We start from the raw sequence: 23,901 nt of genomic DNA on the forward strand, positions 1-23,901 counted from the left end.
GCACTTGAGGGCACAGGCCTCTTCATGATGACCGGGAGAAACCCTGAGACGGTTCACGGCTCCCAGGCTCCCCAATGTGGAGACGCCAGAAACACCCACTCTGTCTCTGAACCTGAGAAGGGCCTGAGCCCAGAACTGTGCCTGGGACCTCCCGCCGCGCCCAGAGACAGGGCGCAGAACATGCAATTCACCTGCTGCCATGTGAGTGTGCTCAGTCAGGCCCAATCCCAACACTCCAGCAAACCCCCAGACTCCCACAGCCTGTACGCAGGCCCACCGACAGGTGTCTCTGCAATGCTCCCATGTTCCAAGGACAAACATCTGAGAGGCCCCATGCCCAGTCTCTTCCTAGGGCCTCACAACAGATGACGCCACAGTAGGACATGTGGAGGGATTGCATGGTCAGACAGGAAGCCAGAGAGGGAGGAGCCAGGCTTGCTCTCTCACAATGTCCCGTTCTTGTGAAAACTAGCAAGAACAGTACAATCCCCACAAAGGCAAGGCAGCACCCGCAAAGGACTTGCCAACTTCACACGAAGCCTCATCTCTTAAAAGTTTCTTATACCTTTCAACAGAAGCACCCCAAGGGTCAAACAGCCGGTACTGAACCCTTGGGGACCACAGCCGAGCACAGCGAGACTGAAGGCTGGACTCAAGACGCCTTACTGAGAGCCTGCCCCTGCACTAGGAGGCCGAGGGGCCTGCCATCCTAACCCTGCTGCGTACTTGCTTGTAGGACACAAGGACTGGGTTGAAAAACCTATGTTGTGGGCTGGAGAGATGGCTTGGAGTTGGAGGGTGCAGTAGACCCACGCTGGGTCCCCATCATCTGAGCTGGGCAGCTCACAACTGCCTGTGGAGTAAGCATCAGGAGACGAGAAACCATCTTTTGGCCTCTGTGTGTGCGTGCACACACACACACACACACACACGCAATTAAAAATAGTTATTTTTTCAATCTATGTTGCTTCCCACCCCCACTTTTAAAAATCTCATGTAGGAAAAAAGAGAGCAATCTCTCTCTCTCTCTTTTTTCAGTGAGATGGTAAGAGCGGACCTCATGATTCCTTCTGTTAAATAATTCTACTGTGGGAAGAAGGTACCGCTCAGTGGACACGTTTTAAGTGGCGGTAAGCACTTGCATTAAAGGGCAAGTCTGTCTGCTCCAAACACAAACATGCCAGCCATGACAATCACTTGCATCAGCGTTAACCCCAAACTCTGGGAATGCTCTAAGCGCTCTCAGCTGAGGTCCCCCTGGTTTGCATCCCACGCTTGGGGATCGCCTGATCTCTGGCATGCCCCTAGCCCCTTGATGCCTAGAGTGGCCCCAGCAAAAGAGACAAAGCCTCCTGCGGGACAGTCTTCAACCTCTCCCACTCGGGGAGTCAGCGACACTCATGGCTCCTGTCAGGATTGGATGCTGCAAGGACCAGGAGAGATGATGCCCAAAGAGATATTCATACACACAGAGCCCCACCCCCAACACTGACAGCAAAACAGTGTGACCTCGTGGCCGCTGCATTTCATGCACCCTCAAAGGCGATCATCTTAAGTCCCTACTCAAGCCTGAGGGCCGCTCTCATTGGTCTTTGCCGTGGAATGTGTCTGCAGGAACCTCCAACCATGGTTGTTATGGTACCGCATTGTTCTATCATTCTGTCTGTCTCCTCTGGGTGATTTGTTCCACGAAAAATGTATCTCAGCTGAAGCCTCCAAGAGAGCTGTTGTTTGGAGGTTTGGTTTGTTTGTTTGTTTGTTTGTTTTCAGTGCTGGAGATCACAGCTGGGTCCCCACACATGCTAGGCGAGTGTTCTACCACTACGCCACACACCCCCAGCCATCCCAGGCTCACAGGTTCTAAGACTGGAACCTGTGCAGGTTTACCACCTGATATGGGAAGAAACTTGAAATTCACGTGTTCTTTCTCTGCCTGCTTCTTCATTGGAACAGATGGAAGAGGGATTTTTTTTTTTTCTTCTCTGTTTTGAGACTCCAGTGAGATCCTGCACACAAAAACCCCGTCTTTCTCCTGGCAATGGATCCACAAGTGTTACTGACACGAAATTCTACTGGAGGTAGAAAAATCTGCCTTTATGTCTCCAAACAGTCCCCCATGCCTCTCCAGGTGGCTTGTGTTATATAAGCTGGATCTTAGCAACTCAAAATCAGGGCCCTGCAGGGCCGTACAGTTTTGTTTTGTTTTGTTTTGTTTTGTTTTGTTTTATTCCTGCTGGATATGTCAGGATCTGTCAGGCACTTATTCCTAAGACTAGATGGGCCCTTCCTCAGCTTTTCCCTATATGTCAAGACCCTTCAGCCCTGACTGACGCTGGGGCTGGTCCCAATCTATCCCCATCAGCCCTGCCTCCCTAACAGACCTTGAACACCTAGATAATTCTTTCCAATCTGCCATCTCATGTGTATACATACATGCAAAGTGTAGACAGAAACACATTTAACCTTATAAACCAGACTCCAAGGACTGCCTTGCCACAGGGCCCATGGAAAAAAATAAAAAAATAATAAAAACCTCCCTGACAGGACTTACTTCTCATGACACAACAGCCCGGCAAGATAGCATTCCTGGCTTTAGCCTGTCTGTGTAGCTTTGCACAGTGACTTACGTCACCGGGCCATGTACGGGTCCCACGTGGCAAAGTCTAGAAAGGCATTTTGCATAAAGATGCCATGCCCACCGTCCTGCCAGTAGTGGACACCTGTGTGGCAATCAGACAGGCTCGCCTTGTGCTGCCTAGCAGTTCAACACAAGATCAGATTCCTTCTTTTATTTAGGGGATCCGGGGGTCAGCCCCAGAGACTTGCGTATATTAAGCAAGCACTACGCCACTGTCCCAACAACATCAAATGTTTTAAAATTGTGTGCATGTAAGTGCAAGTATAAATGGAGACCAGAAGAGGGCGCCAGATTCTCTAGAGCCAGCATCACCGTTGGTTCTAGGACACCCCCACATGGGTTCTGGGAACCAAACTCAGGCCTTCTACAAGCTCTTCATCTCTGAGCTATCTCTTCAGCCCCTCAAAATCTTTTAACTGAAAATTTTCCTTCACAGTAAAATTGCACAGATTTTCAAAATAGGGTAAAGCAGTCCCGAAGCCTGCCACGCTGAGCACTTTCATTTCAGTGTGTTTATCCTCAGAGTCTCTCCCCTGGGGCACTACATTTTCGTTTCACTCACTTATGAAACAAGTACTTATTGGCCACCCCTAGGTTCCAGACACAGCCACAGGCAACGAAGATTTAGTGCTGACCACCAACCAAAGACAAACCCTAGTTCTCTTGTTCTGAAGATGGAGAGGGACAAAAACAGATATACGATCTGTCGAGAGGTGGTAAAGTTTTAAAAAGCAAAGTCTGGAGGGGAGCTCAGCGGTGGAGCACTTGTCTAACACACACACACACACACACACACACACACACACACAGAGAGACAAAAAAAACCACCCCAAACTTCCAAAGCAAGAAGAAAGCAGGTGTCGTGTGGAAAATAAGGCCTGTTTCTCCTCATGCTGTAGGACAGAGAGCCAGAACTCCAGTCTCAGCTCACTGGGGACCTCTAGGCAAGCAGCTGACTATGTTTGAGTTGCTGTGCCATTGATTTGTATCACCAGGCAGAACTCATGTGACAGCATTCAGGAGGGAGGACGCTTTGTGAGCAATGTCATGATGGACACTGCATGGTCTTCCCTAAGAAGGCAACAGGTTGAGTACAGCCTGAGTAGGAGGGGGAGCCCTGTTATTGGTCAGAGAAGAGCATGCAGGCCTAAGGCCCGGCAGACCCCGAAGCCTAGAAACAGCAGAGCAGTAGGGAGAACAAAGAGGCCAGACCCAGCTGGGTGCTCGAGAGAGGAAAAGAGCCACGGGGGCCTTGAATAAGATTCACAATTGCATTCTGAGTTACTTCCTAACTGTTCCTTCACCATTTTGGCTTTCTCGTCCTCATTTTCTTTGGCTACTGCCCACCTTGTCCTCATGATTAGTTTACTGTATGGCAGGTACAGATAATGCTTTGCTTAAAGAATGTTGAGTTTCACTGGGCATATCCAGTTGACTGCCAAGGACCTTAGAGGCCTAATACAGCTCTGTGTTTAGGTTTTGTATGGGAGCTCCGAAACTTTCCTTGCCGTCTCCTTGGGTAGAGCCTTTCCGTGGTTCCAGGTAGGTGTTCAAGAGTACACCTACGCTCTCCTCCAGCAGCGGGTTCTGCCATTTCCAGATACTCCGTCAGTTCACTGTTCCCTTCCGCTGTTCCCAGCAGCTGTTCCTGGTCCAGCCTCGGTGCGCACACAGCTTGGTGCTGACCCCGCTCTGCGGCGACAGTTCAAAGATCCCCAGCTTGCCTTCTCTGTTCAGCACCACCCCCTCTCCAGCACCATTCTAGGTGATCACATGGAAGCTAACGACCTCAAGGCGCCCGGTTCTGCCCCGGGCTCTGCGCCCCTGCGCCGTGGTTCAGAAGGCAGCCTCAGACAACGGCAGAGCAGATGCGGATCTCCACTTCTCTCCAACACCTGAGCAGGTAGTGTCCCCTTCCTGAAAGCAGTTGCTTCATATCGTAGGTCTAGCTTCTCAAGAAGAGAAAGCAAACCCAACACTGACTGCTCCATCAGGTCTGGGACTGGGAATCTGATTAGTTTTAGAAGGAAACTCTCCATGCTGTGTAGAAGAGATTACAAAATGAACTACACTCCCTAGACCTCAAGTTAAAACAAAACAAAACAAAACAAAAAAAACCCAAAAAACTTACAGAGAAATTTTCTTGAAGCAGGAAAATGCTGACATTGCGATACCCGCTAACCATCTCTGCCAGTGTGGTAGGCACCGGGAGTAAAATGTGTGCCTTCAGATAAAAGCCATGAGGCCTGCCTGCCTCTGTGATCGCAGGCAGAGGCAGCCAGCTTTGAACACGCAGATGAAAACCCCAGCAGAGGCAATCCCTAAAGCCCCTTTCCCTGTTCAAAGCTGTGACCATTGGACTGACTGGCCATCTCCATCGGAATCCCATCTGTAGGACAGACAAATGTGTGCTTGAAGGAAGCACCCTCAGGCCCTCAGACAGCAAGTCCTCAGCTATGGGTCAGGAATGGGTCTGTTCTGTCAGCAAATGCAGACCTAAGTTGCTACCGTTTAGATATTAAATGCCTCCTTAAGACCACCACCACCTTAACCAAGCCGTGTTAAAGGCCTGGTCCCCAGCTTGGCACGGGTAGGAGGCTGCAGAAACTGTAAAAGGTGAAGCCTTGAGGGTAGGTGTCTGGAGGGATGCTCTTGGTGGGACCCTGGGACTCCAGTGTCTTCCTGACTCTTTTCCACTCAACCATGAGATGGGTTTTCTCTGCCTTGCATGCACTTCCACCATTGTGTGCTGGCTGACCCAGGGCTTCTGGGGTCTGACACCTCCAAAGGTGAGTCAAAAGGAACCACTTCAGAGGCTGACGATCTCAGGAAAGCCGCCTGACACATGTTCACCTCCCAGCGAAAGTGACTTTCTGACACAGGGTTCTCCTTGGCACACAAGATGGGGTCTAGACAGAAAAGGGGCAGGCAGTCCTTAGATACCCGGCTCCCGCGGCACCGCTTACCCCACAATCCTTGGGTTGCTTGCAAACTTAACAGCTCAGCAGTGAACACATTTTATCAGCCCCGGTAAAAAGCTAAACTTCCCCTGTCCCCGTGAAGGCCTATCAGGCAGATAAGGACCTCACTGGGCTGCCCCGTCCTAACCCTGGTACAAGCTGCTGCTTGCCCTGCGCAGGAGACCAGGGCTCTGGGTTCTTGGGTATAGCTTACGTTCCAGTGACCTTTCTCTGCCTGCTGTGGCCTCCGACTGCAGCTCAGTGACACCGGGAACTTACCAAAGGCTGCCGTGGAGAAGTGGACTGCGCCTCTGGGTTTCCACGGTGAACTTCGCTAACGCTTTGCCACTTTCTCTTGGCACAGATAAAGGACCTAGATTTATTTTTTCTAACTGTTCAGAATATCCTAAAGGTTCAGAGAGAACATGTAAGAAAATGCAGGAAAAGCCCACAGGCTCTAATGGCTTTGTGTAAACACAAGGGGACTGGAGGGGTATGAACAGACCCTATTTAAAGACTCACGCCAGGAGCTGGGTAAAGACGCAGAGAGCTTGCAGGCAGCTTTCGGGCAGTCTCTGGGTGAGACTTATATGGACACTGTGAAACTCATGAGCCCTGCACAGCAGCAACAGACAACAGACTCTTGAGTTTCCTCTGCCATTTGCATTACAGTCCCTGGGTCTGCCGAGAGGGTTATTTACTTATACAGATTATTTCATTTTGGTTCACTTTTCTTCTGGTTACAGGTACCAGCATTGAGGTGTAACTGCCCTACTGTGGAAGGAGTGAGCAAGGGCGGAACAATCCTATTACGTGCCCGAGAAAGCAGCTGTGATTATTTCAGAGGCCTGGAAGAGGTTCTGTTTCCGTGTCATGAGGCCCTAAGTAAGCAGGGCTGCCATGAAACCCTGCTCATGAGACAATGGGAGCTGTCAGGCACAGGGCTGAAACAAACACGGGCCAGGGAATGGCCATTCCCCGCTCCACCACATTCCTGCTTGACCTACCTGCCTGCTCTAAGGCATCAGGAAACCTGACTCCACCCAGCCGGCCTTCCTGGGGACCCACGGCCTGGCACCGAACACTCCATCTGTGTGCACGCCCGGGCCTCCTGCCACGTTGCTCTCTGGTTCCCTCTCTCCACCTGTCAACTCAGAGCGTGTCCCAGGCACCCAGATCAGCAGGGGGAGAGAAGGGCAAAGGGCTAGTGTTAAGGCCAGGGAAGCAGCAATGAAATGAATGGTGGCAGAGCTACACAGCTGGGGCGAGGGGGCAAAGGAATTCCGAGGGAGGGAACTGCTGTCTTTTGTCTGCCTTCTCGACCTTCTTCTTCCTCAGAGCCTCTGAGCAGGCAGCGACGCTGTCCCCTGTACTGGCATTTTCTCTCTCCCGTTGTCCTGAACAGCCTAGAGCAGTGGTTCTCAACCTTCCTTACGCTGTGACCCTTTAATACGGTTCTCCGTGTCCTGGCGACCCCCAAACGTAAGTATTTTCATTGCCACTTCATGACTGTAATTTTGCTGCTGTTGGGAATCCTGATGTAAATATCTGATATTTCTGACGGCCTTAGGTGCCCCCGTGAGGTTAAGAACCACTGGCCTAGAGGCGAAAAGGGACATGGTTACGAAGTCCGCTCCCTTCCGCATGCTCTTGCTGTCCCTTCACCTGCTGAGTGGGTCTGTTCCCCCTGGAGGAGCGAACAGGCTGGTGCAGGGACGCATTTAGCCCAAAGTTCCCCCAGAACTGCCTCTTAGTTCTAATAAGCTTGCTGTGCAGAGAGAACACGAGACGATGGAAGCTGAAAAGGGCTGGGTATGAAGCTCAGTGGTCCACACCTGCACGGCGTGTGCCCGGCCTCGATCCACGGCACAGCAAATAATAATAATAAAGTAATGATAATGATAATTATTATATGATATAGCAATGTAAAATAAAGGGGGGAAGAAAATGCTAAGACACCTTTGGCTTTCCAGGAAGGCCGAGAAGGTGTGGGCCGCAGGCACCTGAGCTGAGCACTGAGGCGAGAGCGCCAGCGTGCCACCAGCGCGTTCACAGTGCTTGCCGGCGCCTCCCACTCTCTGAGCCTCACGGCCCTGCCCACCTCCCGGTACAGCCGGGGCCCCAACAGGGCTGTCGAGTACATGCTGTATTTTGAAAAGAACCAAATGTGCACAAAGGAAGGCTCATGAGACTCTAGAAACAAAGCTCCCCAGGGCCGGGCCTGGGCACCAGCAGAGAGTGTGAAAGGGTGGGAGGTCTGGTACTTACAAAAGCCTGTGCGTGCAGAGATGGCACCCCCTGTGCAAGGCTCATGCACGAGGAAAGAATTCTCACTCCACGTGCTGGGTCCACTGCACCTGACACTCCCGACGCCCTCAGACCAACGAAGACCAGGTCTAATCTGGGGTACCAGCTCCCCACCGGGAAGACACGGCACCCACAGCGCAGACCCTTGCAAGCTCTCTGTCGGCTCACTCAGTGACAGCGGAGCCAGCTCATTGGCCTCCTGACGGTCACCACAGCCACCTGGGGTGCGAAGGCACAGGTCACCGCTACCGCCACAGGGCTGAATACAGAGGACCTCTGGAGGTCTTCCAAGCCTGTTCCGCGCACATGCCTAACCACACAGCAGCACGGCTCACGCTGCCCCTGCGAGCTGCGCCTGGCAACAGGAAACCCGCAAAGGCAACCCCACACATCCCTCCTGCAAGCCAGGATCTTCAAAACTGCCGACACACCCGCAGCCTAACAATTCACTGCCCCTTCGGCTGATGCGGTCAGTGGCTTCATGAGAGCCCGGTCAGCCCCTCCATGCCCCAAGGGCAAGGACGTGCCCTTGTGTTCTGTCCTGACCACGGGCAGAATGACAAGCTCCGTCTCCCTGTTTTCTCTGCTCACACCCACTGGCATTTTCAGCAACACACCTGCACTGACGACTGGGGCAAGCAGGAAAAGGCAATGTGGCAAAGTTGCGTGCTGATGATAGTCTCATTTTAACAAAGCGGCGGTTTACAAAGAGCAAGAAGAATGCCACGGAGAGGGGGCCCCAAGCCATCTCTTTGGCTCCGCTCAGGTATACTTATACACTTCATCTGCCTGATGTGCCATGCCTAAGCACTGAGCTGCCCTACCTGGCCAGACCATGACCAGCAAGCATGGAGATCACCATGCCTGCCTGCTGCTCATCCTGGAGTGACGTGGCCATGTCTGTCCTGCACCCACATTCACCTTCAGTGTGCCAGTCACACTAGCTGTGGGTACGGACAACCCACCCTTCAACCTGCTCATCTAGCTGGACACGTGTCAGGACCCAACAGGCTTTCTCCTCACCCTGACGCCTGTGGTGGGTCCTGAGATACGGCCCTCTCTGCGGTTTGTGGTGGCTGCCTGGCACAGTCTTGCCCTCCCCACCACAGCCCCCCTAAAGCACAGCTGAGCTAATTCTGGGCTCCCTGCCACCCTTGCCAGCCCACGCTGCACACGCTCTGACTCATGCCGAGGTGCCCAGAAGCGAGGAGAGAGGCTGCAGGCACCTGCTGGGCACCGGGTGGCAGCTGCGGCGACAAGCTCGGGCCCGCAGGGATCCAGTCAACTCCCTTCACCGAATCTCGCCCTAAATGATGGGCGCCGTAAGTTGCACAGGCACCAGCTTCACCGTGGAGTTCAGTGTTAAACCCGGGATTGCTCTTCATGACCAAGACCCACTTCAGTATGCGGTAAAACCCTCCAGTGCTGACAAAGTTCTCGAACACTGAAAGCATTACACCAAAACCGGAGATTACAGGCACTTAACAGTCCCCACCAGCATGGCCCAAACACTGCTGTCCGAGCACCTGTGACAGGCTAATCTTCCCCGTGTCTTTAGAATCCAAGCCATGGACGCCAAGAAGCTCAGACTGCCGGTGGGCGGAGACATCTCTTAATCCCCCTGTAATAAATAGGTGAGCATGGAGCGCTAGAGGAGACCAGAGCAGGAACCATCGCTTCTGTCCAGGAGGTGACAGAGGGAAGAGAGCCCAGCGGAACTCCCTCAAGGTGGTCTGTGCACAGTCAGCTGGGTCAGCAGACCCTCAGGACAGGAAGGACACAGTGGCGAGGCCTGGGCTTCTATTTGGACAACAGGGGGACTCAAGGCTGGACCCGTGGGTAGGAGGGTATTAAAGGTGGCTAGCCATGAACACGGCCAGGTTCTGAAAGGTTCGTGGAGCTGCCTCTGAGGAGGTAGGGCTGAAGGAAGGACACAGGTAAGGAGCACATGGCCTGGCCGGTAGTACCTCACCAGCTTGTCCCTCAGTCCCTAAGGATCATACCTCCACTGAAGGGCAGTCTCTGTCTTTAAGAGGCCATGGAGAGCATGGCCAGAGCAGACAACCTTTACAAACAGGCCAAGTTACTTATATACACCAAGCCTCGTGATAATCTCAGTAAGTCACCGGGCAATGCTTACAGTGATGACTGTAGAGAAAGTAAATAAACTATGTGACAGAGAAGCCCTGGCCTTCAACCAGTGAGCCTGTGTAACCACAGTAATGTAATAGGGTGCGAGGGGGACTGGGGCCTAGTGAGAAGCATCCTAGACTCCCGAGCTTCCTTTCCACTGAGGATGGCACAGCCTGCCCTCCCCCCCAGGGCCAGCAGTCTTCTCTGGACCATAGTCTTCCATCACCACGTGACCCACGAGCTCCGCTCTTATCAGGAGCCAGGCCACAGGGGAGAAAGGAGAGCCTCCAAGAGCCCAGGGATTATATTGGGGAACGCCCTCACTGCCCAAACAGCAGGCCTCCTCTGTGCCTCGAGCACCAAGCTGCATCCTAGCCTATGCAAAGAAAAAACACATCGGAATCCACCGAGCCAGCCTCTATGTCTGCACCCAAGGCTAAGCATCCCAGAGCAGGTTTCCAGGGAGATGGAGACATCGAGACATCGTGCCAATGTGTAGTGGGGGAGGGGGGCTGAGGGGGGCTGTGGATAAACGCATGTAACCGCCCACCTGAGTATCTTCACCTACAGGAAAGGGCCTCTGAGAAACCCGGATGCCCACCCCTAGGCACTCCCCTAGCTCCAGAGATGTCCCCAACTCCAGCTCACGTCCTATGCTCCACCCACCTGTGAGGCAGGCCAAAGGGCAGCTGCCACATGAGGGACCAGGTGGCCAGAGCCCCCAGGAGCTTCCTGAATTGCACAGGCTCCGCTCCCCCAGCTCTTCAGCTCACCTCACTACGGCCCTCAGGTTACATAACCCGTGTCCTGTCACCGCCAATGGTGGCTCTCAGGTTCCATGGCTGGACAGGGGCCAGGCAGGCTTACTGTTTGCTTCCATCCGCTGTAAGGCAGGCTCTTCCGAGGGGACTTTCCTCAAACTCGAGCCTCTGGGGAGAAAAGGGAGCACCGGTCCCGCCCATCCCTTCCCAGGCAACAGTGCTGACTCCTGTAACACACACAGGCTCCTCCCTCAATGTCTCTGCCAAAAGGAGCAGAACCTGAGCTGGGAGGCAATGCAAGGCGGTGCTGCCAGCAGCCAGCCTCCCTTGGGCCATTGTCTGCTTCACACAGCATCGCTAGGACTCTAGGATACCCGGGAAGGAACAAAGAGAAGGCTCCTCTCTGGGCAAGATCTTAGCCCTCAGAGGGCTAGTCAGCAGGAGGCCGTGCGGTTCAGGGCTAAAGGTCTATCCAGAGCAGACACCCCAGAACACCATTAGCAACAGTTTTAGCAGTATGCATCTCTGCCAGCATGACTGGCTGGGGAAAAGCGGTGGCATGAGGCCTTCAAGATACTGCATGGAGTAGTAAGGAAAGGCCAGGCCATGCCATAGCTCAGGACGCCTGGGCTGAGACAATGGCTACAGAGGACAGGAGACCCACCCCTGGCCGCCCCTTCTCTGCAGCAGCCAAGTCCCCGCACTGGGCCCTGGTAGCCACGTTCGACAGACAGCCAACACAGTGTCATTTCTGAAAACTCAAGGGGTACCTTCCGGGACTCCCCCCCTCCCTCCAGAGATGGCTGAGTGGGAACATGCCACAGCCAGCTGTTCTGGTCACAGCACCAGGATGCCAGGGGACTGGTCTAGGGGTTGGAGGCATCTGGAGCCCTGCCTTTGCTGCTTAGATTCCTGGTAGTCAAAAAGGTGGGGAGATCTTAGGAGAATGACCAGAGAGCACGGGGATGTAGACCATCAGCTCTGACAGGTGGAGAGCAGAGCTGCCAGTGTCAGGGACAGAGAGCAAGGAGGACTGCTCGGCACAGAAATGGTGTCCTAGGGACTCTATTGCTGTGAAGGGACAACAGCAACCATAGCAACTTTTAATAAGGAAAATGTTTAATTGGGGCTAGCTTACAGGTTCAGCGCTTTAGTCCATTATCACCATGGCGGCGGGCAGGCAGACATGGTGCTGGAGGAGTTCAGGGTTCTACATCTAGATCAGCAGGAAGCGAGAATGACACTGGGCGTGGCTTGAGCATCTGAAACCTCAAAGCCCACCCTCAGTGACACACTTCCTTCAGCGAGGCCACACCTTCCACTAGTGCCTCCTATGGGCCTAGGGGGGCATTTTCATTCAAACTGTCACAGATCCACAGATGGGATGCCAAGCAAGGGAGAAACTGTCAGCCATTTTAGGTGCTGAGTAAGGACAACAGTGGTATCTGAATGTCAGCACTGACGTGCGGTGACAGGCTTGGCTCTTTCGGCAGAGCTTTCTGACAGGGCCAAGCCTAAGTTCCCTAAAAATGACTCTCATAGTGCTGAGCCTCCACCCAATCAAGACACTCTTTAAGACTATGTATGCATCTCAAATATTAAAGCTTGGGGAGCCAATACAATGTGACTGCATTGTGAGCTTACCATACAGGATCTCTGTCAGGCCAGGAGAATTGGTCCCCAAAGAGGGAAAGTGGAAGGGAACAAATTCCCGGGACACCAGCATTTTCCTAATTATCAAGACATTTGTTGGACCAACAAAATGGAGCTGGTTGGGGATCAGGATGTGAGCTCTCAGCTGCTCTGGTCATCATGCCTTTGCCATACCATCACAGACTCTTACCCTCTGAAACCACAAGCTCCAGGCTAAATGCTCTCTTTTATAACTCGCCTTCCTCGTTATCACAGCGACTGGAAAGGCAGCTAAGGCACCTGTGCAAAGCATCTCTTTCTTGAACAGAACAAGAGCATCCCTTCCCCATCGTCTGCTCAGTTAACATCCACTGACGAAAGCTGGGCATGGCGGCACACGCCTGTAGTCCCAGCACTGGGGAGGCTGAGGCAGGAGGGTCAGTGCCAGGGGAAGCCAGCCAGAGCTCCACAGTGAGCATCACACAAGATGGGTGCATACTTTAAGAAATAGCCGGGCGTGGTGGCGCCTGTAGCCCCAGCACTGGGGGAGGCAGAGGCAGGTGGATCCCTGCGAGTTCGAGATCAGCCTGGTCTGTCTGTCTAGGACATTCTAGGCAGCCAGGGTCACATGGAAAGAGCCTGTTTCAAAACAAAATGACAGAAACTAAAGAAAAACATCCTGTGTGCCTCTTGGCACGAGTGGGCGTCCGTCCTACAGCTCCGGCCCGCCACCTTTCCAACCTTAGATCATGGCATTCCTTTGTGGGGTTTTTTGTTTTGTTTTGTTTTTTCAGAAGTGTTCCCAAGGGCTTGACTGCATCTGACACAGGAGCGACTCTCTGCCCAAGACTGGGCACTCCAGTGGTTTCCAAGGGATCCCCCTTACAAATAACACTGGAGCGAACATTCTCGCAGAGGACTCTCTACCTGCAAATTTAACTGTCTCCCCAGAATAAATCCCTAGAAACAGAGTCAGCAGGACAGAGGGAGGAGATCTTTGAGAGGTTTGGGGACAGACTGCCAAATTGCTTGGCAGGAGGCTTGACTCCTCCACTCCCAGAAGAGTCCTGCCACCCCCCTCCACCTGCATGGAACACCATCATCCACACGGACAAATAAAAAACACCAGAAAGTTGCCATGTGGACGGCAAATCTGGTCTCTGATTTTACATGCACCTGTGCTGCTAAGACTGACTTCCTCACAGGTTACCATTTCTCCTGCTGTCAACCGATTCCTGTCCTTTACCCTAGTCTTGGTTGGAAATCCCTTCAGAGTAACAGCTTGGGAGTGGTGGGGGTCTGTAATCTCAGTGCTTGGGAGGCTGGAGCAAGAGGGTTACGAGTTCAAGGCCGGCCTGGGCTACACAAGACCCTGTTTCAAATGAACAGAACACCCTGGCATATTGGTTAGCATATCTGCCTTATGCGTTGTGAGCATTTTTCCTGGCCCACCATCTAAGTGTTTTATTTCCTCTTCCATTGTCCTTCTTTGTGCATATACTAGAGTTTACACATGCACAAAACCTTCAAACAGAACCGCAGCCTCGAGGCTCTGTCCCCACTTCTACGGTCTAGAAAGGCACTTCTCATTTCCTAACTGCTTACTTACCAACATCTTCTTTGAATGCTTCACTATTTCATTCTTAAACTTAAATTTTCATCCGTGTGGACCCTGTCTCTAAGTAAGTAAGTAAAGTAAAAAACTAGGCTGTAGCCAAACTAGGTAAGGGCCTGGGGATAAATTTTAAGCATAGTTCTGATTCCATATCAACAGTATATTAATCTACAACTTCCAGAGTTTCTAACATTTTCCAAAAAAGTACTACTTTCACCCCAATGTCACAATGTTCAAATTATTATAAATATATATTTCTTTTTAAATAAATGTATATTTCAATATCTGGTCATCTCCCTAGGTTCTGGCTGGAAATTATATTAAGTGCACAGTTTAGTGGAGAAAAACAGAAATATTGGTGGTATTGATCTCCCCCTGGATGGAACATCTAGACATCCTCCCACAGACAACTGCTGCTTTGTGCTCCCGGCACAAACGTATCCTGTCCCTCAAGCCGCTGCCAGATTTCCTACGAGCCCCGTTCCCATTCCTAGAGGTCCCAGCCTTGATCTGACCACGAGGAGAGGCATTTCACTGGCTCATCCCAGCTGGTCAGAAAGTTTCTGCTGACTGGGTCACCTCCCGGGCACTTCCCTAGTGTGGCTGCAGCCTGGGGTTTTACCTACCGAGAGGCAGAGCTTTGTCCCGGCTGACTCAAAGCCCACGAACCTTCAGCCTCACACTCCTGAGCGTGAGTAACCAGGGCCCAGGCACCGACCACCAAGCCCCACCCAGGATGCCGTTAGTTCTGCACAGATCCACCACACATAACCCCGAGCTGCCACCAGCCCTCTGCCAACCGCAAATGTTCCCCGTGCTTCCTTACTTGGAAAATGCTCCCCTTTCCCAGTCTGGGTCCGGGAACCCCGCCCGGTTTGCACCTCGGTCCAGCATATAAGGGTCCCCATCCAGTGCCAATTCTGAAGCTTCGCCCTCCCCTGCCTGGAATCCCAGCACCATGCTTCGGCTGCCGCAGTGTGCAGGAAACTCATGGAGCCTGTGGCCAAGGGCACCCAGGGGTGGAGAAAGCTCCTCCAACTCACTCCAGGACTCAAAAGGAGGGAGACTGGGGAGATGGGCGCCTAGGATGGCAGTGTCTGTCAGGCTGGCCACTCACATTTCGAGGCTCTCACCTCCCCAGGAAAGCCTGGACCTGGAAGTCAGTCTACCTGATCATGGCCCAGACTTGCCTGGACGAAGACTACCTCTCACCCCAACTGCATGACAAAATTTGCTTGCAAAGCCTATTAGCCACACATAGCCCCGCCCAGACCTCCTGAGTCAGCCTGCAGGGCGAGGCCCAGGCGGTCACAGAGCCTTGATAACTCAGACCTAACAAGCAGAGGGCCAGGAAAGCCACCCCTCTTCCTCCAAACCTGAGGCCAGTCCTCCTGTCAGGTGTCATGTGATTCCCGCTGCAGACGGGTGTGAGGGACTGCCGCACTGACAGCAGAGAAAGCGTAGATGGAAGCCTCACGCCCATCCTTTTCTGGCCTATCTATAACTCTAAAGGTCTGTGATTCCCAAGCATCCATTTCTCAGAGACGCCTAAGCTGGTCCTGAGCTTGCAGAAACAAGAGACATCTTCATTGACAGAATGAGCTCTGGGGTGTGTGTGTGTGTGTGTGTGTGTGTGTGTGTGTGTGTGTGTGTATGTATATGTGTGTGTGTGTGTGTGTGTGTTTGTGGGGGGGCTCCCTGCAGCCCCTCCTGTTCTAGCCTGCACCCCACTGAGCCAAGTCACCCGCTGAGCCCCACTCTAACGGGACATTCATATCTCTGTGATTCTGGGTCACAAGAACCACTGTCGCGCTCCTACCAACGCTGACACCATAGCTTTCTTGGGCCAATATATTTTTGTCTCTAAGATCATCTTCCGCCATTAAAATAACAACACACTGAGCTTATTTCACTGTTGAGTCGTTATGAATATATTAACATTGAAGATATTAATGTGAATGAATATATTGACACTGTAGATTAAAACATTTTCTTTAACCCAAAGGTCATATTTTCCTTCTGATTTGGAAAAAAAAAAATCAGAAATGAAAACCCTTTTCTGGGCCTCTAAAATGATGGTGGTCCCTATTGTGCCTTCCTAGCCATAGGTAGGCCTTCCTGGCCATGAGCCCCGCAGGACCCTGTGGACACCCCAAGTAAAAGGCCCAGCTCAAGCACGGGCTCTGCCTACATCTTAGTCACCACAATCTTCCAGAGCCCTCAGTACCCTCTCCTGGAACCTCCTTGCACAGATTCCCCGAGTGTATCCCAGGATCCCCAATGGCTGTGGGCTGAAGGAGTTCTGGGCTGAAGAGAACTAATTTTTCCCAGGGGCCCTCGTGCATCGGCTGAGATTTGCTTAAAGGAACTTGTATGAATCAGTTTTCTTTACTATAACAAATACTTGATACACGGCAACTCAAAAGGAGCAAAGGTGTAAACTCACAAAGCCATGGTGACTGGTCCTGGTGCTCCCTGGGACAATGTGTGTGGCAGAGGAAGGGACTGGGGTCTGATAGCCCCTTCAAGGTCACACCTCACTTCCAGTGATGAAATGACCTCCCACTCAGCCATAGCTCTGAAAGATTCCACAACCCCTCAGTATCCAAACTCTTGTCTGACTTTCTGGTGGCTTACGTACCTTATATTCAAATTTTCTTGACACACATTTATACCTAAGATCTTGGTATAGGCTCATGTTCACTGACAAACAGGGCTACTGAGAGATAAGACATAGGCATAAGAGGTCCAGAACTTCACACAAGGTTCAGCTGGAAAGAGGGGCTTGGGACACACCTTTGTCCCTGAGTGAGCAATGCAGACAGCCTGTCAGCTTCCACTGCTAATGTTCCATATGGCTATGACCCTTCAGCCTCTTTGGCAGTGAGTATTTGCTCAATGCTTGGGATTGTTTTTAATGCCCCAAAACTAAAAATAAATGAAATTTAGAGTTAAACAGAACAGAGCAATGACTGCTCAGTGGAATTTAGCCCCACTGCTTCTTTTGAACTTGAGCTCTTGTTTGGTCACTTCTTCAAGACATTATTCTGTTCAGTCACACAGGTTTTATCTATGTATACAATATACGTATATAATATTTCTATCTTAAAGAATATTAGGGAGTGGAAAGCTATGCTTCACCTCATAGTTGGGGGTAATATTTCCAAATGCAGAAGTGGCAGGACGACACCACCTTCTGGAGGAAACTATAGAAATTACAGGCAAAATTCCCAGGAGGAAAAAATGAACAATGGAAGGCAACCTACCCTGTCTGCTTCTCTGGAAGCCTACAAATATCAAATTTCCAAACCAGAACCTTAGTTACTCATATTTGAATTTCTTATATGCAAGTACTATCTTGAAATGAAAGCAATATTATGTCATGTATGCCGGCAAGTGATTTCTCAGCTGTCACTGGATATTTCAATGGATGTTGAGAGGGTTAATAGAAAACAGCATCACCTAGGCAACTCTCAATATTTAGTGTCTTTTTGTTAACGATACCTTTCCTAATGAAAATACAATCACTGTCATTTAAAGGTTTAGGTTTGCCAAATTGCTCACTGTCACATACACAGAAACCTGGAATTATAGCTTTGGGAGAGAGTTGTCAGCCTTTAAGAAACTGAACATGAGGGCTAGAGAGACGGCTGAGAAGATAAACAGCTCGAAAGTGCAAAGAACAGAACTTTGGTAGAGGCTGAGCCTGCAGTATGGCTTTCTCTAGTCCTAGCACTCGGAACACAGGCCAACCTCAATAGCTAGGATAGTTGGAATCGGCAAGCTTGGGTTTAGGAAGAGACCTTTTCTCAGTAAATAAAGTGGAGGGTGATAGAGGAAGATATCAGTGTAGCCTTAGGCCTCCGCCTGTATGTGCACAAGCACACACACACACAGAGGCCAACACTATGGTATGACATCATCCTTTGACACTTTTTAGATCATCGTTCTCCAGATGTTAAAGACTTGATCCCCAGGGAGAAGGTGGGGGTACTGGGCAGTAGTAGAGCATTTAAGAGGTGACACCCAGTGGGAGATCTTCAGGTCACCCTCAAAGGGGCTTTGGGGATTCCTGTTCCCTTTGCTTTCTAACCATGATGGAGTTAGGTCTCCCAGCCACATGCTCCTTGCCTGTCTGGGTGCCATATATGTGCCCAGATCTGGGCGGAAGGCCAGAAGTAGGTGCTAGATTCCCAGAACTGGAGTTACAGGTGGTTGGGAGTGGCCATGTAGATGAAGGAATGAAACACAGGTTCCCAGAAGAGCAGCTGCTGCTCCAAACCCCTTAGCCATCTCTACAGCCGTCACCATCTCAGTTTTTAATTAGAGGGATAGTACGTCGGCTCTGTTTCTTAAGTCCCAACCCATGGAGCAGAGCACGCGCTCACCACCACTGTTCCCGTCCTTTGTTCTTCCATGTAGAAGGTAAAGGACTCCACGGCGCTATCATGCGCTGCGGTTTGGGTGTCCTTCATGTCCCCAAAGCATCGTGTGTGGGAAACTTGCTCCTCAGTGCAGTGACACAGAGGTAGGAGGGGCCTTTAAGGAGTGGAGTCTACGAGAAAACCATTAGGTCCTTGGAGGGGCACCTTAGGAAAGCATAAGGGATCTAGCTAGGTCCCATCAGAGTGGATGAGCAGCAAACAGGCAAACAAGCAGATCTGGCTCCCCCACCCCTCTCACTTCCTGCCTTGCATTAAACTTTTCCCTCTGCTGACAATTTCCCCCACTATTAAAGCCCCAGAATGACAGGCTAAGGAAATCTCCTTTTTTAAGGAAGTGCCTGACCTTGAACAGCTTGATACATCCATGGAAAACCGACTCACACAAGCGCTCGCCCTAGGTTTGGCGTGGGATGAGCACCACGCCACAGGCACCAGAGCCCCAGGGATCCACCAAACAACCCAAGAGGCCAACACTAGCCCCTTCCCAATTTTCAGGCAGAGGGCAGATGCAAGGAGACCCCCCCACATCTGGAGAACGGAAGAGGTGCACTTTGTACTTGGAGCTCTACTTTCCAAGTGCTGTCCACACTGCAGCAGAGAGCCCTGCCTGGCATCCCCCCCACAAGGCCAGCCTGCCACCCACTGTATTCTGAGTGCCAGCTGTCCAGGGACCCTAACAGCAGTGTCCCCTATCACCCGAACAGTGATGTCCCCTCACTGACATTGTCACCCTAACAGCGATGTCCCATCAGTGATATCCATCACCCCATCTGTTATTTGCACACACACACAGTACAGCCTCTACTTCTCTCCAGAGCTCCAAGCATCACAGCAACCAGAATGTGAGGAAGATGGTGAAGACCAGGCTTCCCCAAAGAGCCCCCAGCTACGGTGCGGAATGATCAGCCTTCACCAATGAGTTTCCTGGTCCTGCTCTCCTGGTAAGAGAGGGGCCAGGGGTCAGAAGCAGGGAGTCTGCCACCACTACGGTCTGAGGCTTTGGTACAGGATGGACTGCACAGAAGAGCTCCGATAGGAACTGGAGCATAAGAGCCCTTCCCAAAGTCCAGCTGCAGCCAGCCAGCACACCTAGCAAGCCATTGCTTACATCGAAGACAACACTGAGGCGTTCACAAGGACATTGCCTAGCTGTGCATTTCCAAGTCCAGAGCTCAAGACCAAACAAGAAGATGGGGCCTGGAGAGATGGCTCAGTGGTTAAGAGCGCTTGCTGGTCTTCTGGAGTAGCCGAGTTTGGTTCCTCAACCTTATGTCATAGTTACGTCAGGTGGTGCAACCTGCTGGAAATGGAAGCTTCGGGGGATCTGAGGCCCTTTTCTGGCCTCTGCAGGTACCTGCACTCACATGGCATTCACTCTTACACTCACATAAATTTCAAAATAAAAATAAACTAAAAAAAAAAAAAGAAAAAAGAAAGAATGAAGACAGCCCCTGTTCTTCATGACAGCGTGGATAAGTCCCTGGAGTCCCTGAAGTCCCCGGCCACGCTGTGCTTCAGTTTGCTTCTCTGCAGAACAGCGACAAACAAGGCCAAAGAGAAAACCACCCCGATGCCCTGTGAGCCAGCTAAACTGTCTCAGTGGTGGTAAAATGAACACCCACAGGGCACGTGGCCAGCGAGAGGGCAGAGGGGTCACGCTGGCAGACAGGCAGTGTGCCACCCTCTGGCTCAGGGTCCCCAGCCAAGATACTCTCCTTCCCTGAGCCTCTAAACTCACAGAGCGACTGTCAGAACCAAATGAGATGGTCAAGGTGAAGTCGTTTGAAATAAGGAGAGGCCATATTCCAATTATTAATGACTTGAGAGCACCAGGCACCAGGCATCCAGAATGTCCAGTGTTCATTCCCTCCCTTTCTCCCTCTTTCCCTCTCTCCCTCTCCACTGCTCCATCCCTCCCCAAATGCGCGCGCGCGCGCGCACACACACACACACACACACACACACACACACACCCTAAGGGGCTCATTCTGCATAAGAATTGAGAGAAAAACAGCTGCTGGTGGTAAAATAATTCTCATAGCTTACTTCATACAACATATCAGTGCATACCCCCAAATTAAAGGAAAATGACTGTTATGCAGAAATCAAATCCTGCTTTAAATTTGTGAAGAGAGGGTGCCATAGAAACCTGAGGTGAGAGCGTGGATGTGGGAGAGCGAAAGAATGAGGAGAGAAGAAAGGGAGAAAAGAGTGGGGAGAGGCAGGTAGGAATTGAGGAAAGGAAGGAGGGAGGAACAGAGGAACGGCAAATCATTTGCTGAACGTCAAATCAGCACTAGTTTGCCTTTTGTCCAAAACTACAGGCTTCCTGGACAGACCTAGTGAAAGCACAGCCTGCTGGGCCCACCGAGGGCGTGTCCACAGAACAGGGGCCTCCTCCTGCCAGCCCCTTTCCACCAACTACAGGGAGCAGCAGCTGATTTAAACAGTCTCTCCATGAGGAATAACATTTGTTGTTGGGGGCTGAAGGGCCCCATCATCAGGTCCGAGGCAGGTCACCTCCACCCACAGTCTCCGTCACTCCCCAGCCCCTGACAATGTGCTGAGCTGCTGAAAGCACGGTCTCTCGTGAACCCCTTCTCAGCATGCTGTTCCTTATCAACGGGAAATACAACCCCCCACTTAAGGCGCTTCCTGAGAACCACAAAAACACCCAAATTCACAGCAAGTGCATATAAAAGCCCCTATGAACAGGGGAAAGAGAAATAAGCTAACTGCTGATCAATTATGACTCATGAAAAAAAGTCGCTATTTACATAGCACCAAATTAAGTGCTGCTCCCGCCCACGCCTGGCCACGGAGGGCTCCTCAGCATCCACCCAGCGCTGAGAAAGTGTGAGAACACTCACCTCGCAGCTTAGGTGCCCTCTCCTTGAAGGCAGGGTTCCTAGGGACCTGATTTCCCAAGTCGTGGCTTGCAAGTACCCGAACCCCAAGGCTGAAGGAGTTATCTGCATGTCTCCCCTTGCTTGGAAGCATGGGTGTGACTTCTCTAGGAGAACGAAGCTGGGTAGGGCTTCTGCCAGGAGGTACCTGTCGGAAGCTTCCCGTCTTTCCACAGATGCTGGCAGAGGCCACGTCTCCTTGGACCTGGACCAGCAGATGGGCCCTGCATGGAACCAGGGTAAACGGCTAAAGACATGTGGCCTGAAGCCACCAAAACTTCCTGGAGGCTGATATTCCACCTGGAAGTCTAGCCGAGGGCCAGGCTTCCACCAATCTGTCAGCCCCGCATTTCCTGCCTTCAGTCCTCTTCTGCTTAGACTAATTAAGACCGAATCCCAAATAACACAGATGCTGTCAACCAAGACGTACGAAATCTCAGTACCCACTCATCTCCTGGGACAGAGTCCCGGTGTGGAAAAGAAATGAATCCAGGCAGACACAGCAGAGGAAGAGTCTTGTGAAAGCGCAGGGAATCCACATCAGGGTTAAGCACTCAGGAGTAACCAGACAGTTGTGAAGAAGCAAAACACAAACACGGGACATCCACAGCTGTGCTCACTAAAGGGTGAAGGGTTGGAAATGGCCTAACTACACAGCTGTCCAAGATGAGGCTCCGATGATGAAGTTAAGACCTAAGATGAAGCCGTGGGTTGGAACTTCTCCCGGCCACGGGGCTGGTGCAGAGAAGTGTCTAATAGTCCGGCAATGTGGAAGAGAACCTCCACACACACACCGCTCTGCAAAGGCAGCCCACAAAACAATAGCACATCGCCTCTGCTCAGTAAACACGTTCGTGCCACGGGACCCGCAAATGCCTGGGGGCCCGGGACCATGGCCAAGGCAGCCCAAGTCTGCAGACGCTCAAGTCTCTCTGTTGCGCTCCTCATGTAGAATGTCTCCCGGGTGTCCCTTTATGTCAATACTTGGTCCCCAGCGATGGCCCATTTGGGCCTGCCGTGGGAGCTTTAGGACAGGGGACCTGGCTGAAGAGGCCTGCTGCAGGGCGGGCCTTGGTGGGGGTTACAACTCGGCTTTGCTTCCTGCACGCTCTCTCTCACTTGCTTCCTCGATGGCTGAGATGTGCCCGTGAACGCTGCCGACTCTCATGCCTACGCTGCTGCGATGAGCTGTCCTTCCAAACGAAATAAAGTCCTTCCTCTCTGCTTTCTTGTCAGTGACCTGACCACAGCAAGGATAGAAACAGCCAATGCACCCTTAAAGAAAATGTCAGGGCTGCACAGACTGCTCAGCAGTTAGCGCCTGCTGGGTCTCAGTTTGGTCCCCAGCACCCACATCAGGTGGCTCTCCTGAGGGCACCAGCACACAGGTGCCAGGCACTCACACAGACGTAAACACATACGTATAACAGAAAGAATTCTTTAAGAATAGCGCATTATTTGCATAGGAACTACAGGTATCCTCCCACACACTTCAAATCATCTCTAGATTGCTTATAGTGCCTAACACAATGCAAATGCTATGCAAATAGCTGATAAGCTGCATTGTTTAGAGAACAGAGACAAGGGTGTTGCGAGTGGAGGGTGGTGGGCATATTCCATACGGACAATTTTCTCAACTGTTTTCAATTTGCGGTTGGTTCAGCCCACCGATGCAGAAGCCACAGCCACCAAGGATGAGTGCATCTTCTTACACAGGGCATTCACGCGTGCATCCGTTGGTCTTCGGTGAGGCACAGACAGGTGCTTGGAGGGATAGGCCCTGAGTGTTACGGAGATCCTTGCCCCTTTTCTACCACTGGGTTAGCTGGACGGTGGAGGCCATTGAATCTGCCAGCATCTGGCCTGATACCACAGAAGAGACCAGTCCAAGAGCAGTCCCGTGGCTGTGAGCCAAACACAAGTCTGGGCACAGCCCAGTCTGTCTGTCAGCCCTGCTCAGTGCGAGCTGTTCCCTTCTGCCTGCTCGCCCGGCCCCGAGGCTCCTGGTGTCTCTCTGTTCCACAATGTAGTATCACGTAAGGCCCGTGTACCACAGCACCTCATCCCTCAGGCCTGGCTTTTCTCATGAGGATCATGACAAAAACACGGCAACGAGGGCCCTGCTTCAGGGAATGGTAACTCATCCCTCCAAATGCTACCAGATGCTTTCTGAGATCTCACCTGCTGGAAGCACAGGGAGCCAAAAGTACAACGGGATTCACGGAGCTGATTTCCAACAGGGATTCTGGTGATGCCTGACAGTTCTTCGAAGCTGTGTGGATTTGGGGCCCTCTGGAAATGATCAGTTCATGGGGAGGGAATCACAGGCCCGGGAAGCAGTGAGGCCACGTGATTCAGACTTTCAGTGGGTGAGTCTGGCCCCTCAGCAAGTCCTGTTCTTCACCTTCCTCACCTCCCAGGCATTAGCATAACCTAAGTCTCAAGTTGTGGGCGCAGGGAAGGCCAGCAAGAGATTCCTGGGGGAGTCAGAACTCAGCAGTCTG

General features: G+C 51.8%; 1 protein-coding gene across 6 annotated transcripts in view; it reads right to left on the bottom strand.

The window, feature by feature from the left end:
• Positions 1 to 23,901, bottom strand: part of Cracdl (CRACD like) — a 108,849-nt gene that overhangs the window by 77,697 nt on the left and 7,251 nt on the right. Inside the window, exon 1 of one of the 6 annotated variants that reach the window (XM_060369876.1) lies at positions 10,906 to 11,037. The exons of 3 other annotated variants lie outside the window; for them this stretch is intronic. In XM_060369876.1, the coding sequence (XP_060225859.1) occupies positions 10,906 to 11,000 (95 nt within the window). In that variant the 5' untranslated portion in view covers positions 11,001 to 11,037. Of the gene's footprint in view, positions 1 to 10,704; positions 11,038 to 23,901 lie in introns of those variants that run through there. 2 more of the 6 variants (XM_060369878.1, XM_021631546.2) reach the window with 2 other exon arrangements.

The sequence above is a fragment of the Meriones unguiculatus genome, chromosome 16 (assembly GCF_030254825.1).
Source record: "Meriones unguiculatus strain TT.TT164.6M chromosome 16, Bangor_MerUng_6.1, whole genome shotgun sequence".
NCBI lineage: Eukaryota > Metazoa > Chordata > Mammalia > Rodentia > Muridae > Meriones > Meriones unguiculatus.